Source organism: Podarcis melisellensis (genome assembly GCF_964234715.1).
Source record: "Podarcis melisellensis genome assembly, chromosome: 16".
Classification (NCBI taxonomy): domain Eukaryota; kingdom Metazoa; phylum Chordata; class Lepidosauria; order Squamata; family Lacertidae; genus Podarcis; species Podarcis melisellensis.
The window spans coordinates 18,986,740-19,002,168 of NC_138533.1; the positions used below are offsets into that span (position 1 = coordinate 18,986,740).

Consider the following 15,429-nt stretch of genomic DNA (forward strand, 5'->3'; position numbering starts at 1 on the left):
GTTAACATATTGTAGTAGTGTGATACCTTAAAGATCAACAAAGTTATTATGGCAGAAGCTTTTTTGAGTCAGATCAGAGTGGAAGCAGCTTTACCCCCCCAAAATGAGAAATCCAAGAATGTAGCATACAGTGGTGCCTCGCAAGACAAAATTAATCCGTTCCGCGAGTCTCTTCATCTTGCGGTTTTTTCGTCTTGTGAAGCACGGCTATTAGCGGCTTAGCGGCTTAAAGAAAAAGGAAACAAACTCGCAAGAACTCGCAAGACGTTTCGTCTTGCGAAGCAAGCCCATAGGGAAATTCGTCTTGCGGAACGACTAAAAAAACGGAAAACTCTTTTGTATGGCGCGTTTTTCGTCTTGCCAGGTATTCGTCTTGCGAGGTACCACTGTACCTTTAACTGGGCAACTGCATGTTCTCTCCCGCCCCCCCCCCCACCATAAGACCAATCTTTGATGCACTGTATAATTTGCATCTTACTAGTGGGACTTGCAACAAAATGTTGCAATACTCCCTTACCTCCTAACAGGAGTTCTGCTCAAGGTTCTAGCCATTCCTTACCACAGGATATTCCAGTCAAATTCCCAACCTCCCCTTTTCCCCAAATCAGCATTCTTCAGCTACATCAGGCACTGTCCTCAATGACATTTTGGGGTGTGGGATTTCTCTGCAAACATCAGGGTTTCTTAGGGCATACCAATACCTCAATCTTGTTTGTTTCTGAGTTATTAAATGGTCTCAAACTCCTTCCCTTCCTAGCTCAAATTCAGTGTTCAGCTGAAAATCCCACAAACTTGAGTGACTTGTATGCAAGGAAATTCCTGATAGGTAGAGTTGAAAAGGTCCCAGACCCTGCTTAGCTTTGCACATAAGGCAGGCATGTTATGCTTCTGTCCCAATCAAAAGCATGAAAGAAAAAATGCAAACTTCAGGAATTCTCTGAATACACCACAAAACATTCCTCTCATGCCAGATATACACACCAATAAACATGTCAAGCCAAATAAGACTGGATAGCTACTAAAAAGAATTTTAAGTTTTAATGGCTCTATTAAGAGCATAATGGCACAGGTCTAGAGTATGCACACCTCAGAAGTTATGGATTCCCCTTCCCATCTCCCCAAAACATGCACTGTAGCACATAAGGCAGCCACAAACCCAACATGACAACTACTGTGCATTTATTTATTAATTCACAATAACGCCCCCTCCTCTGTTTCCATACTCACAATTATTAAGCTGGATTAGTTTCCCTATTCTGCTCATTAAACATGCACTGAAAGAGAGGGGGATAGCCACCCATTACCTTCCCCAACACTGTGTCCCAAGGGCAAGGATGGGAAACCTGTGTGTCCCTTCAGGTGTTCTGGGACTTCAACTCTCTACAGCCCCAGCCAGCACTGACCAATGGCCAAGGCTGATGGGAGTTGGGAGTCCAACAAGACCTGGAGTACCAATGGTTAAGTGTTGTGTTCATGTACCATGTATTATATACAGAATCACAGTGAAGGTTTATCGCAGGAAACACCACCTCCAAAGTTCAACCAAGATCCTTAATTGGCAACAGAGGTGGTCAAGAAAGTGAGATGCAGCCAGCGAAGTCCTACCAGAGTAGACCCACTGAAACCAAGGGCCATGATTAACTTAAGTCCGCTGATTTCCAATGGATATACTTGAGAGTAGGACTCATTGGCTACAATCAAAGTGAGTGTGTCTGAAAATAAGGCACTTGAAACACCCAAAGATAAAATTAGCAGACTTGTTTATGGGTGGCCCAAAGACACTGAAAGAGCAACAACACTTTCCAACAAACTCTTTGCTCACAAATGACTATTTTAGAATTCAGACAAGAATTCATTCATATGACACATACCTCACAAGGACTGATGCTTTACCATGTCACTGCAGAATAGGCTACATTTCCCCCTCCTGTGCCGTTTAAGAACTTCACAATTAAGACATTCAAGGGGCTAATCGCTTGCCATTACTACGCCACTACAAAGCAGTACCCGTTGAACTCCTGCCTAACACATTGCACTTAGGAGACACAGGAAAATGAAAGCAGCTGGAACCCTTGGGACGTCCTAGCCCAAGGAGAGCCTGGGCAGAACTGCAAAGCCTAGAGATGAGAGGTGGGTTGGTCAGCGGCTTTCCGGTCTGGCTTGGCTGCAGGCCGCTCCCGTTCTTCCCACAGCGTCACTCCATCGCAGGTGCATATTTTCTTGGGGTTCTGGAAGAGGCCGGCAGAGCGCGCGATGATTCCACAGGCCACTCTGGGAAGGAAAAGGAAGGTGGCTTAAGTCCTTATCTGCAGAGAGGACCCCTAGACCAGGTCTCTGCATCCCATTATTGCAGCCTTTCTCAACCTGTGGGTCCCCAGATGTTGTTGAACTACAACTCCCATCTCCCCTAGCTAGGAAGGCCAGAGCCCAGGGGTGGGAGTTGTAGTCCAACAACATCTGGGGACCCACAGGTTGAGAACCACTGCATTATTGACTTAAAATAGATTTGCAGCTGCCTTCCCACAGCTCAAGCTCTGGAAAGACTTGGGTATGTTTGAAAAATGATATTAAAAAAACAGCCACAAACACAAAAGAAGACCCAGCAGACTAGACACAGTCAAATCCAACTCCAGAGATGCATTGCATATCGTGGTGGGAGGGGAAACAATTTGGCTGGCAAGAACAGGATCCTTATTTTTACAAGTGGTTGGGGACACCTACTGGATGTCAGAATGTTATCAGGTGACCTGTTTTTGCAAAGCAGAAATTTGAACCGGTGGGAGGCTGTGGGTGTGAAGGAGCAGTCTTATGGGTGCACCTTGCTTGACCAAAGAACAACTGGGAGCTTTAAGCTCCCGATTGCTCCTCTGAAGTCTTGCCCTTTGTCCGTGCCATGTGGGTGGCGTGGCCTACTGAAAATGGCCTCATGGACCGAATGGGGAGCCCTGGAGGTCTACATGCTGACGGTTCCTCACCCTGCTGTACCTATTTAAATGGAAAACCAGTTGTGCGATCAATCACTGGCTAACCTTTTCCTCAAGGCTGTGAGGAGTCCAGGCAAGCAACACCTCCAGGTAGCAGGAAAGACTTGGGTCTGCCAAAGACCCTGTTGGTTTTCAGTGAGCCAGAGTAGGCAATGCTATGTCTGATGGACAAAGAATCTCCCTGGTTTTAGACAGCTTCCTAGGTCAGGTGACCCACCTTGCAGCAGACAAAGAGAACTCAACAAACTCTAATCCTTCTTACCTCTCACCCGAATTTCCAGTGACTTTTGAGAGCGGGTGGCTTCCGCGGCCCAAGTCGTCCTGCCCTGCATCTACCACCAGTGAGCGGCCGATGATGTCATGAACCTAAAATGGAGCATAGCAATGCATGTGCAACCAGTCCTTATCACTCTAGTGATGGTGGCAGCTCCCAGCAATGCCTTTTTCTCCCCAAAATTTTTTATTGGTTGACACAATATTATAAACAAACAAACAAACACACACACACACGACAAACAAACATAACAAACATAAATCATAGCCTTATTGAAAATTACAGTTATTAACTTTGTTAAGTGACTTCCTCGCTTCCCCTTGGTTGAATTTCATTGCAGCTCCCAGCAATGCTGGCCGTGAAAGGGGCACTATTGTACTTGATCCTAAACTGAAAACAACTCTGCCCAAACTATTGTGTCATAACAAAACTGTTTGGCCACTGGATGAAGTGCTGCAACACAGTGTGTTCCTGACCACTGTCAATGCTCTGAGAGAAGCTGCCAACAACAGAAGAAAACTGACAAGCAAAGCAGGTTTCATGAGCAACACCACAGAAAGGTCATTTTGACTGGGAAGAGCGTCACACAAAGCCTTGAGGCAGGGGTGGGTGTGATGTGCATTGATAGGAGGGAGCTCAGGAAAGTCTGTTTAATACAGCACAAGGTTTGCTCTGTGGAAAAGATACTGGAGTTTGTAGACACAACAGAGCTGACGTGGGATTGGGATGCAAGTGAGCTGTGTAGGACCAAGCTGATTGCTAGCTTAGCAAAGGCTCTTTTTATTAGCAAGATATGCAAAACCAGCAGGATACATTAAGGGCTTTGCCCTTTACACTTCTCCAATCCCGAGCCCTTTGGGTGTTGCCTAGTTATCTACGCAACTTGCTCCGCCACATCATGTTCCCATTACAGGGGAAAATGAGCGATACCTTTGCAAAGGAGGTAAAGGTCAAGACATGGAACACTACTGAGGAGACAAAAGATCAAGGAGTGTGTATGGCGACTAGACAGCTGTAGCTTGTCTTATGCTGCGGAGGAGGGTGTGCCCTCACTCTGCGACGCCATCCCTACAGGAGTTAATGAACAATCAAACTATAAAATTTTCCTACACTGGAAGAAGGGATCTATTGATTCTGAAGAAAGGGGAAGGGAAAAGGAATCAGCTGCCCTGTGTCTTGTTGTTTCCATCAGTTTTTTTATCACAAGCCCACCTCACTGTGCTCCTCACATCCTCCAGGAAGCCTCACCTTCAGCTGGTTGTCTTCCATCCGGAAGGAAGCCCTTCCATCATCAGCTGCCAAGATATTTCCAAGATCCCCAGCATGCTGCAAACAGAGCCCCAGGAAGCACAGTTAGATTCTGGGCAGCTCAGCCCAAAACCACTATGTCCGTTCCCTTTCTCTCTCCCTCCCTCTCATACACGCAACACAAACACATGTTAATCCCCTGCCTCCCTGCACACCTTTCTCCCCATCACAACCATGCTCCCAGCCAGCCCATCAAGCAACAGTTGGAGGAGTGCAGTTTACATGCCGAGGGACCATGCATGGGCTTAGGCAGGGATCTCCCCATGAGCTTGGCAGGGAAGCAGAAAAAGTTGTTGGTGGAAGTCAATTTGGCAGCCCGAGGGAACCTGCAAGTGCTACACCAAATTCGTCTGATTCTAAAGAGCTTTCACCAAATGTTGCCTTTCCCTGAAGCAGGCAAAAGATGCTTGCCTCTCCTTCAACGCTCACCCTCTGCCCACTTCTTGGGGTTTTTAACAAAAAGCTGGACTACTCAGAAATAAAAGTTCACACCACAAGATCACACCCACAAATGGATGCTTAGCCTGCCCTTAACTCCCAAAATTGGAAGTGGGTCCCAAATCAGGGCTGCAAATATTTCATTTCATTCAGTAACTTTATTATTAATTGGTGGGAAATAAATTTTGAATCACTATGGGCAGGTTTTAATTGGAGATAATGAGAGTTCAGGACACGGTTCTTTATTTTTGAGGTTATTTTGGATCTGAAAAGTTATTGCAATAAGGAAAGAAAGAAGGATGCCCCTTCTAACAAATGAGCAATAGCTTGTACATTATCAGTATTCAATCAGTTACACACACCAGGCTCATGGTCCTGGTTAACAATTAATTTCATTTATCAGTCAGCTAGTTAAAAAACAGTCTTTTGGTGACTTACGAGCAGAACAAAAATGCAGAGTTAAAGCACAGCACTCATCAATATGAAAACAAAACAACCACCTCAACACCAGGAGGGACCTGGAGGGTTCCCACTCCTGACATAAGTAATTTAATACCTGGTGATGCCACAAACTCACCCTATGAACATCCTGGGGACCCCCATGACATTCCCCATGAGGATTGAAGTGGTCTCCACAGCTGTTTGAGACACAAGAAAAGTTTTGATACCCAGAGTCAGTGAAAGAAAGGGCTCCCTAAAGCCAAGGAGATGCCTCAGAAGGTGCCTGTTAATGCCTCTCACCTGTCGCAGGAATTGGTGACATCCCCAAACTCATGCACATGCAGGCCGTGCAGCCCCGGCTCCAGACCATCAATGGCACCATCAATGAGGCAGCTTTGTGGGGACAGCTGCAAGAACCTCACCACACCCTGGACCAACCCTGGGCCAGACACCATTGCCACAGCGGCAGCACCGGGACTCTCTATAAAGGGAAGAGGTCGCACAAGTTTGCTGCTTGCTTCGAGGAGTTCCCTTGCACATGTCACTCTCAGGACCAAGAGACTTCCAGGAGAGGAAATGGTGGACTGACTCTCTCTCTGTCTACTCTCCACTGACAGAAGTTAATTTTGTAGTGATTGATGGTAATCTGACGAAATCACAGTGGGATAAAGAGTGATCAAGGGAGTAACCTCAAATGCTCTAATCAAAGCTGTTTTCTGCTGTCTGAACTGACACTGCGTCCAAACTCCTCGTAAGAACCCTTCATGGGTATAAGTTCTGCATCCTCCCTTAAACATTTTTGGGACAGGATAACCTGTAACTTAGCAAGATTTATCAGCCGGCTGATGAAAACTCACTGTCGGCAAACTTGCAAAAGCCACTTTCTGTCTTTAATGAGAGAGAAAAAACCAGTTGTTAAAGTGTCTAAGGCAGAGCAAAAAGCCCAATTTATGGTTGACGATAAAGATTAAGCAACTGAGGGAATTCATCATGTGAAAAATCTTTCTTTTTCTTCTTCTTGTGGCTGGGAAACTGAAAGTAAATCAGCCATCACTTCCTCTGTGGGGGAAAAATATTGTAGGAAAACAATGTTGCTGGGACTGTGATCTTAGGGTGGAACCTTAAGGCAGAAATCTTAAGTTAAAGTTGGAACTTATAAAGAAACTGTGTTATTAATAATGATGCTTTTACACAAAAGCAGGGAGGGCGAGAGAATCTGCAACTCCTGCAATCACGACGAACGCTCTAGAACAGGGGTAGGCAGCCTGTGGCCCTAGGACAGGAATGAGAAACTTCTGACCCATGGGACACCCTTAGCTTGCTAGGGGTTCCCATTTTGGCCTGCAAGGCTGTTGTGGTTAAAACACAGCTACCTGTCAATCAGGGGACATCATCACAATGTTTGATGGGTGCTGTCAACCCCTGTGAACAGCCTATGGGTACTGAGCAGGGAGTTTTCCCCTGCTTGACTTTCCAGGACTTGAAGTGGCACACACAGTTGATCCCTGTATCTCACAGGGCTGAACCTGCAGATGGGCAGAGGATTCAGTCCTGCTAAGTTCAGCTGCATATGCCAGTTCCGGTGGGGAACTGACACATGCAGCCCAATCTGTGTAGAAAGCAGAATTGCAACCCTCTACCCGTCAGATGGTGCACAGGGCGTTCAACCCCACTTGGTCACTATCTTCCCCATCCCCACTTATCAATTTTGGTGGTGGTGGGCAATCATGGGTGGTATCCAACTAAGTTAGAGTGGATTGTTAAAATTAATGTCCTTAAATTAGTCATGTTAATAAATGTCCATGAGTCTACTCTGATCCAGTGATCTAGCCCTAAGGCCAAGAGTCCTCTGCAAATTACCCATTTGGGCAAGGATGGCTTGTCGACCCCCCAAACAGACTGATGGGTGGAGAAAGAGAGATGGCAGACAGCCACTGACAAGTTGCCCATGAGCAAATGTCACTCTCGATGGCAGGAGGGGAGGTTGACAACTCCTGCTCTAGCCACTGTTCTTCTCTGTACCAGCACATTTTCTGATAAAAATCCTTAGCCCGCCCCTCCCCCAACCCCCTGGTTAGCTAAAATTGCCAATAATCATGTGGGAGAAGATGAAGAAGCCATGATGCTTGGCACCTATTGAAAACCAGTTTTGAAGTTTGTTGTGGAGATATTCTAGGTGGGAAGCTGGAAGGAGGTGAGGCAGAATCAGCTTACCAGGCACAGCAGCCCCCATCCCTTTCAGCACAGCACTGCGTCCCGTGCTCTCCAATAGGCTTTGGACCTTCTCAGCACCAAGGCTAGTCTCCACCAGCACACTCTGTGATTCCAGCTGGACGTTAAGCACCTGGAGGCCTGGGGAAGAGGTAGGAGGTGGAAAGAGATAGGGGAGAAGGTGAAGTGCAAAGACAGAAGTCACTGCCATGATGCAACTGTTGCATTCCACACTAGTCCATTAAACTGCCCTGCTCCCCTGACAAGCCACCACTTTTGCTCATAACAAGAGTCTCCTCTTTTATCCTTAACACAAAATATTCAGAAGACCTTCCTGGTGGCATAAGTGTTATGGCTGTGGAACCAACTGCCTTGGAAGGTGGTGGACTCCCAACTTTGCTGGAGGTTTCGAAACACAATCTGGATGGCCAGTGAGCAGGGATGCTGTGGTAATAAATTTCCTACATTGGCAGGGGGTTGGACTAGATGACCCCTGAGGACCATTCCAACAGTATGATTCGTCCCACACAAACCTGCCTGTTGAGTACCACCAATCTGCTATATATTTTGGAAAGTGATTTGTCTGTCTGTCCATCTGTTCTCCATAGGACTGGCTACCTCAAGATGTCTTTGCCAAATTTGGCACTAGAGTTCCCACACTGAGGGTAGCTGTTGTTGTCAATGTTTGGGCATTGGCTGCCATTCTGAAGCAAGACAGCAGACCAAAATGTCACTTTGGCGTGACTTTGTCTGGATTTTTTTGGCATAGGTTCAGTGGCCTTATAAGATATCTTTACCCCTGCTTCTTATTCTCCTGGTGGCATCTGTATAGTCACTGTTTCTTTTTTAAATGGCTAGCCATATGTTTTAGCAATGTCACAAGGTAGCTAACAATTAAAATAAAAAACAGCACAAATCAAGAAAATGATACAAACACCTGGCGGGGAGAAGTTTATCGGAGAAAAGGAGAACAAGCACAAAAGCTCAGGAATTAGCCTGGCACCTGAAATCAGGGAGTATCTAGGTTTGATGGACCGCCCTGAGTATATTGTTCCATTAAAAAGGCCCTTCTGCAAGGGGAGGTGTGGGAAACCTTTGGCTTTCCAGATGTTGCTGATTGACAGCTCCTATCAGCTCCAGCAAGAACAGCCAGAGATGATGGGAGCTGTAGGTTCAGTGATATATGGATGGCCAAAGATTCCCCACACCTATCTTGGCAGATTTAGACAGAAGCACACAGAAGGCTTTTGATGTTGTATGGTAGCTGTAGACAAGATGAAGACCTAGATGGACGATTGTGCTGATATTGTAACACATTTTTTAAGTACTGCTGTGCTTTCTGAGGAGCGTCAATGTGAGCAGTGGGGAAAAATAAAATTGCAGTGCGCCTATGGAACAGGAAAACTGCCCACTCCCTGGACAGCATTTAGAATTGTCCCTTCACATGTTGTTCAACTTCAACTACCATCATCCTTGCTGGCTAGGGCAGTAGTTGATGGTAGTTGGAGTTCAACAGCATCTGGGGGGCCGTAGGTTCTTGACAAATGCCACAGGCCTTCATCATCTGGTCACCTGGTATTCCCTGCAGAGATGACTGAATGGCCTCAACACAATTCTGACACACCATCTGGACAGCAAACTCCAGCTGTAAAAAAGTGAGAGAAGCTCATATGAGTCCAAAGCTGCTTATTTAAAAAAGGAAGGAAAGAAAAATGTCGTTTTATGTAGAATGCAGAATATCTCTTACTGATCTGCAGCTGGAACATGATTTCAAATTACCAGACACTATTCAAGGAAAGCAGGAGGAACAGTGCTGAACCTGGTGGGCAGGTGGTCCTCCTTAGCACATTATGTTCACAGGATAAGGTTAGTACTGTATTAGGGGCAGTAGTTTGAATCCTTCACCCATTCAACAGTCTTTCTGCTTCATACCCTATCCATGGACACCATTAACCTGCACGTTTATCATCATCATCATCTTTATATCCCGCCTTTCCCCCTAACCGGTAATCAAGGCAACTTAAAAGATAAAAGCGTGAAAAGATATTCATTAAAAAGCAATTAAACACTAATAGAATTAAAGCTATATATCTATTGTGTATATGTAAGCTGTATTTCACCAGGTCAGATTATGTGTCCATCTAGTTGAGCACTGTCTTTCCAGGGCCTCGGGCAGAGGAGAGCCTTTCTATTCTTCGCTGCGCGAATCCTTCCTAACTGGAGCTACCGTTCGAGGAGGACTTTGCACGTCTGTTCTGCCGCTGAACGACCCCCCCGCCCGTTTCTCCAACCATCCGATAAAAGGTAACAATTCCACCCACCCGCACGGAAGGCTTCTTGCATGTTTGCCATAGCAGGCAGAAACACAACAGGGGCAGACGCGGGGAGAAAAAAACTTCCCCTGTTGGGTTTCTGCATGTCATGCCTCTGCTTTTTAAGGCGAGATAACGGCTGGGCAAAGAAATTAGTGACCCACCCCCGGCGGGGGATTCTATCCCACCTTGCAGCTGCTGCTGCCTCCACCGCCTCCTGGAGGTGCCTCCATCGCCGCCGCCGCCGCCGCCGCCTCCTTCCTTTCCCTTCACGGGGAAATGTTGGCCGCCGGACCCGCTTGTACAAACACAAAACAGGAACCCGGAAGACGCTGACCTGCCACTCTAGCTCATCTCTATGATCGGCGACCGACTCGTCCTGTAAAAAGATCCGTAAACGGAAGTGACAACGTCACTTCCTGTTCCCACCTCTTCCGAGTCCGCGCACCCTTTTACCAGGCCCGGAACCAAACTCTCGCGCTCAGCATCCCTCCGGGAAGCCGATTGGCGCCGAGTAGTCCGTTGTGGAGTAACCATGACGACCACTCCATAAGCCACCCTGGGGTTGCTGTCGCTGCTGCAGCTGCAGCTTCCGCCGAGCTCCCCGTCATGAATTCGTTTGTCGCGCTTCCCCGGCGCGAGGTGTACGCCCTAGACAACACGGAAAAGGCCAACCAGCAGCTGCATGACCACTACCAGCGGATCCTCGCCCCCCTGTCCCTCTTCCCGGCCACCGTCTCCAGGTTGAGGAGCTCGATCGACAAAGGGTCCTCTGCCATCTCGTCCCTGCAGAAGCCTGTGCCTGTGCCCATTTCCCTGGCCAACCTCATGCAGCTGCTAAAAGGCCGGATGGAGGTGGGGACTCAGTGGCAACAAATACCCAGCCCACACCAGCGGGCCTTCCAGCAGGTCATCCTAACTGAGGTCAAGCACATCTTTAAGGATGTACAACGTTCCCTGTATGACCCAGCCTTCAGTCCCCAGGAAAACAGGGAACTCTACCAGCACCTGGTGACTTACATTGGCTTGGTATGCCAGCACCTTTTCCGTCGCTACCTGTGTGTCATGGAGCGCCATCGTGCACTGTCTGTCTTTACGGACTGTGCTAACCTAACTCGCTTCTCTGCTCAACTCTCTTTGGACTGTTCCAGGCTCCTCAATGTAGCAGCTGTCCGCCACCGCCTAATAATGGACACGAAGACCCTGCAACTCCGCCAGACCGAAACGTCCAGGAAACGGGTTAGTATGGCAGGTTGGAGGTCAACGCAGATGGACATGTGCAATCTGCATTTCAGCATTGACTACTTCATCAGGCTTATGAAACCTCACATACCAACGATGAGACAGAAGATAGCGAAGGATATCAAGGAATTGGAGGACTTACCTTTGTTAGACATGAACAAAATAAAGCAGTTAAATCTACCAAGACCGAGCTCTAGTAGCCACTTCAGACAAATGCAGTCTGATGTAATGGCAATGCCATGTTCACGCACCAGTACTTTAGGAGATCGGCCTAAACTCCAGCGGGTTAAGCATGCCATTTCCAGCAGTCTCAAGAGGAGCCAGTCATTGCCCAATATGAGAGTTGGACAGCTCCTAGCAGATGAACTTGGAATTCGTTTATCTGTGCGCCCTATCAGCCCTGATCTGCCTTGTCATTATGGTGAGACCACTGAAGATGATGGGCTCAAGGGAATGGCCGGGCTGGCTGAGGACCTCCGAAGACTAGCACAGAGAACAGTCCTGAAAAGCAGCCAACAGAAAGGAGAGCAGGATGAGGATTTAGAGCTCCCTCCCCTCATTAAAGCCTTGACACGGCGCAAGACTAATGAGGTTCGCCTTGAGCAGCTTCAGAGAATACTTTGCTCTCTGCAACGAGAGGAGTCCTTTGAGATGTCACGGAAGAACACCATGATTGCTGCCCCAGCCACACATCCTCAGGCTGCAACGGTGAACTCTAAAGTCAACGAAAAGATGGTTGTGAAGGCAGCTGATATGCAAGTGTCAGAAAGAACCTACGTAGAAGCTGTGTCTATGGAGATATGTCCAGTAATTTACAACCACCTCCTTGGAGAGATAGATAATGCTACAGTGAAGTCTCTAGATGCAAATCTTTCCACTGGTGAAGAGGTCAGGGAGATGTACAAGGAACTAATGAATACTATCCCAAAAGACCACCTGAAATTTGACCTAGGGCCCATGATAGAATCCCCTGCAACCAACATTGAACTGGCTGGGTGCTTTGCTTCCTCAACATTGACTAGGGGGAAAAGTGAACAGGTCATTAATAAAGAGCTGAGTAACATCCTGCCACCTGGACCATTTGTCCCTGAGGAAGTGTCAGAGAGCCCAAATGTACCCTTCAAAAAAAATACTGGTAAAAAAACCTCTTGGCTTAAATGGTGGAAAGCAACATTCAACACTGATGATTACTTGAAATACATTGGCACCAAGGAGTCTGACTATTTGCCAGTGATATTTCATTTATACAGCGTTAAGGAAGATGAGGAGCAACAGCCTGTATTAGATGAGGTGCAAGTAAAGAAACAAGTGAAAGTGAAGAGAGACGTGATAAAGAAAGCTGCTGAACTTCAAACCAAGAAGGAAGAGTTTGAACATGGGAAGTGGAATTCCAAATGCGCCATGCTGCGGGGGTTGGAAAATGTTTTTTGCTCTGACCACACATCTGAGGATCTCAAGGTCTTTCAGAGAAGGCTGGAAAGACTGTGGACAGTTCTTCATTTCTCTGAACAGGAAAGGCTGGATATGGCAATTAAGTACAGCTCCAACCCATATTACTGGCTGCTCCCAGACATGCTCCAAGCTTGGGAGACAGCAGCACGGTCTATCCAGGACCGAGAACTCCTGCTGGCTGATTTGGAACAGTTTGAAGAAACTGCTTCAAATCCAAACCGCTTGTTCGACCTGGCTCCCCGCTCCTTCATAGCACGAATGAAGGAATCCAGAACCAGGAACCGCTTGCGCTCTGAGTTGGCCCAGTATGACTCAGAGCTCTATATCATCCTGAACAACATCAAAGAGTCTTACAATGACACAGTGACCTACAAGGGACGCCCATACCTGCAGAAGATGGCATGGGATACAGTGGAGATGCTCTACTGGCTACAGCAGGAGCGACGTGCCAATACATTGAGGAGAGTCATCCAGAAAAGGGGCCTAATTAGAAGACTTCCTCCTATCCCTTAAAGACTGGTACCACTGTTTAGCTCACTGGCGAACACACCAAGATGGCAGTGGAGAAGACATTTTTTCTGCACATGCACCAAATTCATCCACATACTTTTCCAGCAGACCTCTCCTTCAGCCAAGCCAAAGGTTGAGAAACATGGAGGCAGACCGCAACAACCTATATTCAGCTTGTAGTGCCATGGTCTATTGGTGGAATAAGGGAAAGAGCAAAGAGTGGTAGTGGGGAAAATGTGGGCATGCACCAAATGTCCAGAATACGTTTAGCTCATTCCAGATTTCAGAAGGGTTGACAGTTTGTGAGATGTACCTTATCCACAAATGAATTGGATCCTATGAAGAATTTAAGGTTTCTGATATCCTCAAATTAAAAATGTTTCTTGTCCTCATGATTTGAAGTGCTGCCATGATCTTTGAAGTAATTGCTTACAGACCACATTAGGCCTGCTATGAATTTCTTCCCTATGGCTTACCTTGCCATCTTATTCGGAATTTTATTAGACCATGATTTTGCAAAGAATCATGATGTGCCTGCCATGCACATTCTCTTCAATCCCCCAGGGCCTCTGGCACAGGTTGTGTCCAGCCTGTGTCAGTGCCCCTGGAGGAAGCGGGATGTGGCAATTTAGTGTGTCTTCAGAGTTTTGGCTACTGTACTAAAGGTTCTACTAAACTGCAAGCATACAGTACGGGTTGCCCTTGATGGAGCTGGGGTGGTGGGGTTCTGTTCTGTCCCATAGTTGAGTAATGGGGGACCTGACTTACCCATCAATCTCACATGGCAACTGGAGGGTAGATGTAGAGCAATGATTGTTGTTGTTGAGGGTAGATGTAGAGCAACGGTGGTGGTGGTGGTCAGCAACTAGTTTTCCTACAGTAAAAACCAAGACCACAATCCTCATTCCAGAGTGGTTTTCAAGTCGTTATGTTATCATATGAAACTATTCATACCTGTTAGTAACAAAGAGGCAGCTAAAATCCTTTGGGGGGCTGGATTTGGCAGAGCTGCCAGTTGCTTATCTCTATAGTAGTCACCCAACTTTCTCCCCTCAGTCCTCTTCAGTCTTCTCTGGTTATTGCAAATGGATTCCAGGAGAGGTCTGCAGGTTGGTAACATGAGTGGACCTTTTCTGCAGTGGCTCCCCATTTGTGGCATGCTCTCCCCAGGGAGGCTTGCCTGGCACCTTCATTATACACCTTTAGGCACCAGGCAAAAACATCTCTTCAACCAAGCCTTTGGCCAATTAACATTCCATGTACTTTTAGATGTGTATGGGGGGGTTGTTTTGCTTTGCTTTCGTTCTTGTTTGTGTCATTTTATGCTGTGAACTGCCCTGAGATCTTTGGATGAAGGGTGGTATACTGATTTAATAACAGATAAATAGTTTTGTGAGGTCTGCCTGAAAAGCAGTACAACAACTTACTGCACCCTACTGCCCTGTAGAAATTTTGGATTACAACTTCCATCAGCCTCAGCCCCCACCAGGTGATGATGGGTGTGGTGTATACATGCCTTAAGGCTTAAATATTCAGTATTGGTGGCCAGTTTGGTGGTTGAATAAATGCCTGCTGATCCTTCTATCAACTACTGTTTCAATTGTTGCAAATGAAGGATGACAAAATCACAGGCCAAAGTTGCTGGTTAGAAGAGGAGGAAAGGGTATGTCATGAGCACTTTGCACTACTGCACAGATCAATCTGTGTACCAGATAGAAGTTTATCATTGACACCCAAAAGATAGCTCCGTTGGTTAGGTTTGATCCCCATAAGGGGCAGCTGCATTTTCCTGCATTGCAGGAGGTTAGACTAGATTATCCTTAGGGTCCCTTCCAACTCTACAGTTCTATGATTCTATGAGAAAACAGTTGAGATGCCAGCAGAATAAAACCTCTGGTAGGTGACTCAGAACAAGCAGCTGGGGAAGCACAATAGGAAAATATCCAGTTTGACTTCAAGGAAAGTTGCTTTCTGGGTCCAAATGTGGCTTGTAGTATAAGCAAGACCAGCACTCCACCCTTTCTGTTCTGCTGTCCCTTGTTGCTTGGAGGTGCCTCTCAGAACACCTACATGATGTAAGCTCTCTTCTAATCCATCATCAAAAGCAAGCTACATAAAGCCTTTGGCCCCCAACTTGTGCTGTATCTCAGCAAAGACTACAAACCTAGTCCTGCTTACCCGGGGGTGAGCCCCACTGCGTTTTGAGTAGACGTGGTTAGGATTGCACTGTAACCAACCCTTAGCATGAGGCAACTGG

General features: G+C 46.9%; 2 protein-coding genes across 3 annotated transcripts; one reads left to right on the forward strand and one right to left on the reverse strand.

The window, feature by feature from the left end:
• Positions 1-1,016: 1,016 nt before the first annotated feature.
• On the reverse strand, positions 1,017-10,354 carry CCS (copper chaperone for superoxide dismutase). 2 transcript variants are annotated; one of them, XM_081892701.1, is made up of 8 exons: positions 10,157-10,354; positions 9,229-9,295; positions 7,660-7,797; positions 5,746-5,926; positions 5,582-5,642; positions 4,507-4,584; positions 3,247-3,350; positions 1,017-2,271 (listed from the first exon to the last, which is right to left on the reverse strand). In XM_081892701.1, exons 1-8 carry the CDS (start codon positions 10,199-10,201, stop codon positions 2,118-2,120), a joined length of 828 nt encoding a protein of 275 aa, XP_081748827.1. In that variant the 5' UTR covers positions 10,202-10,354; the 3' UTR covers positions 1,017-2,117. The 2 variants fall into 2 exon arrangements, with proteins under 2 accessions (XP_081748827.1, XP_081748826.1); XM_081892700.1 differs by having other exon boundaries at positions 9,229-9,301; positions 10,157-10,349.
• Positions 10,355-10,423: 69 nt separating this feature from the next.
• CCDC87 (coiled-coil domain containing 87) lies at positions 10,424-13,565 on the forward strand. Its single transcript, XM_081892699.1, has one exon. It carries the CDS (start codon positions 10,578-10,580, stop codon positions 13,173-13,175), a length of 2,598 nt encoding a protein of 865 aa, XP_081748825.1. The 5' UTR covers positions 10,424-10,577; the 3' UTR covers positions 13,176-13,565.
• The last annotated feature ends 1,864 nt before the right edge of the window (positions 13,566-15,429 follow it).

What these genes read in the sequence shown, in the direction of transcription:
- CCS (XM_081892700.1), bottom strand. Translation starts at nt 10,201, where the DNA reads ATGGAGGCACCTCCAGGAGGCGGTGGAGGCAGCAGCAGCTGCAAG. An exon ending in GATGGGGGCTGCTGTGCCTG is followed by an intron (nt 5,927 to 7,659) that starts GTAAGCTGATTC and finishes TTCCCTTTATAG; the next exon opens with AGAGTCCCGGTGCTGCCGCT. An exon ending in ACTGGAAATTCGGGTGAGAG is followed by an intron (nt 2,272 to 3,246) that starts GTAAGAAGGATT and finishes TTTCCTTCCCAG; the next exon opens with AGTGGCCTGTGGAATCATCG.
- CCDC87 (XM_081892699.1), top strand. Translation starts at nt 10,578, where the DNA reads ATGAATTCGTTTGTCGCGCTTCCCCGGCGCGAGGTGTACGCCCTAGAC.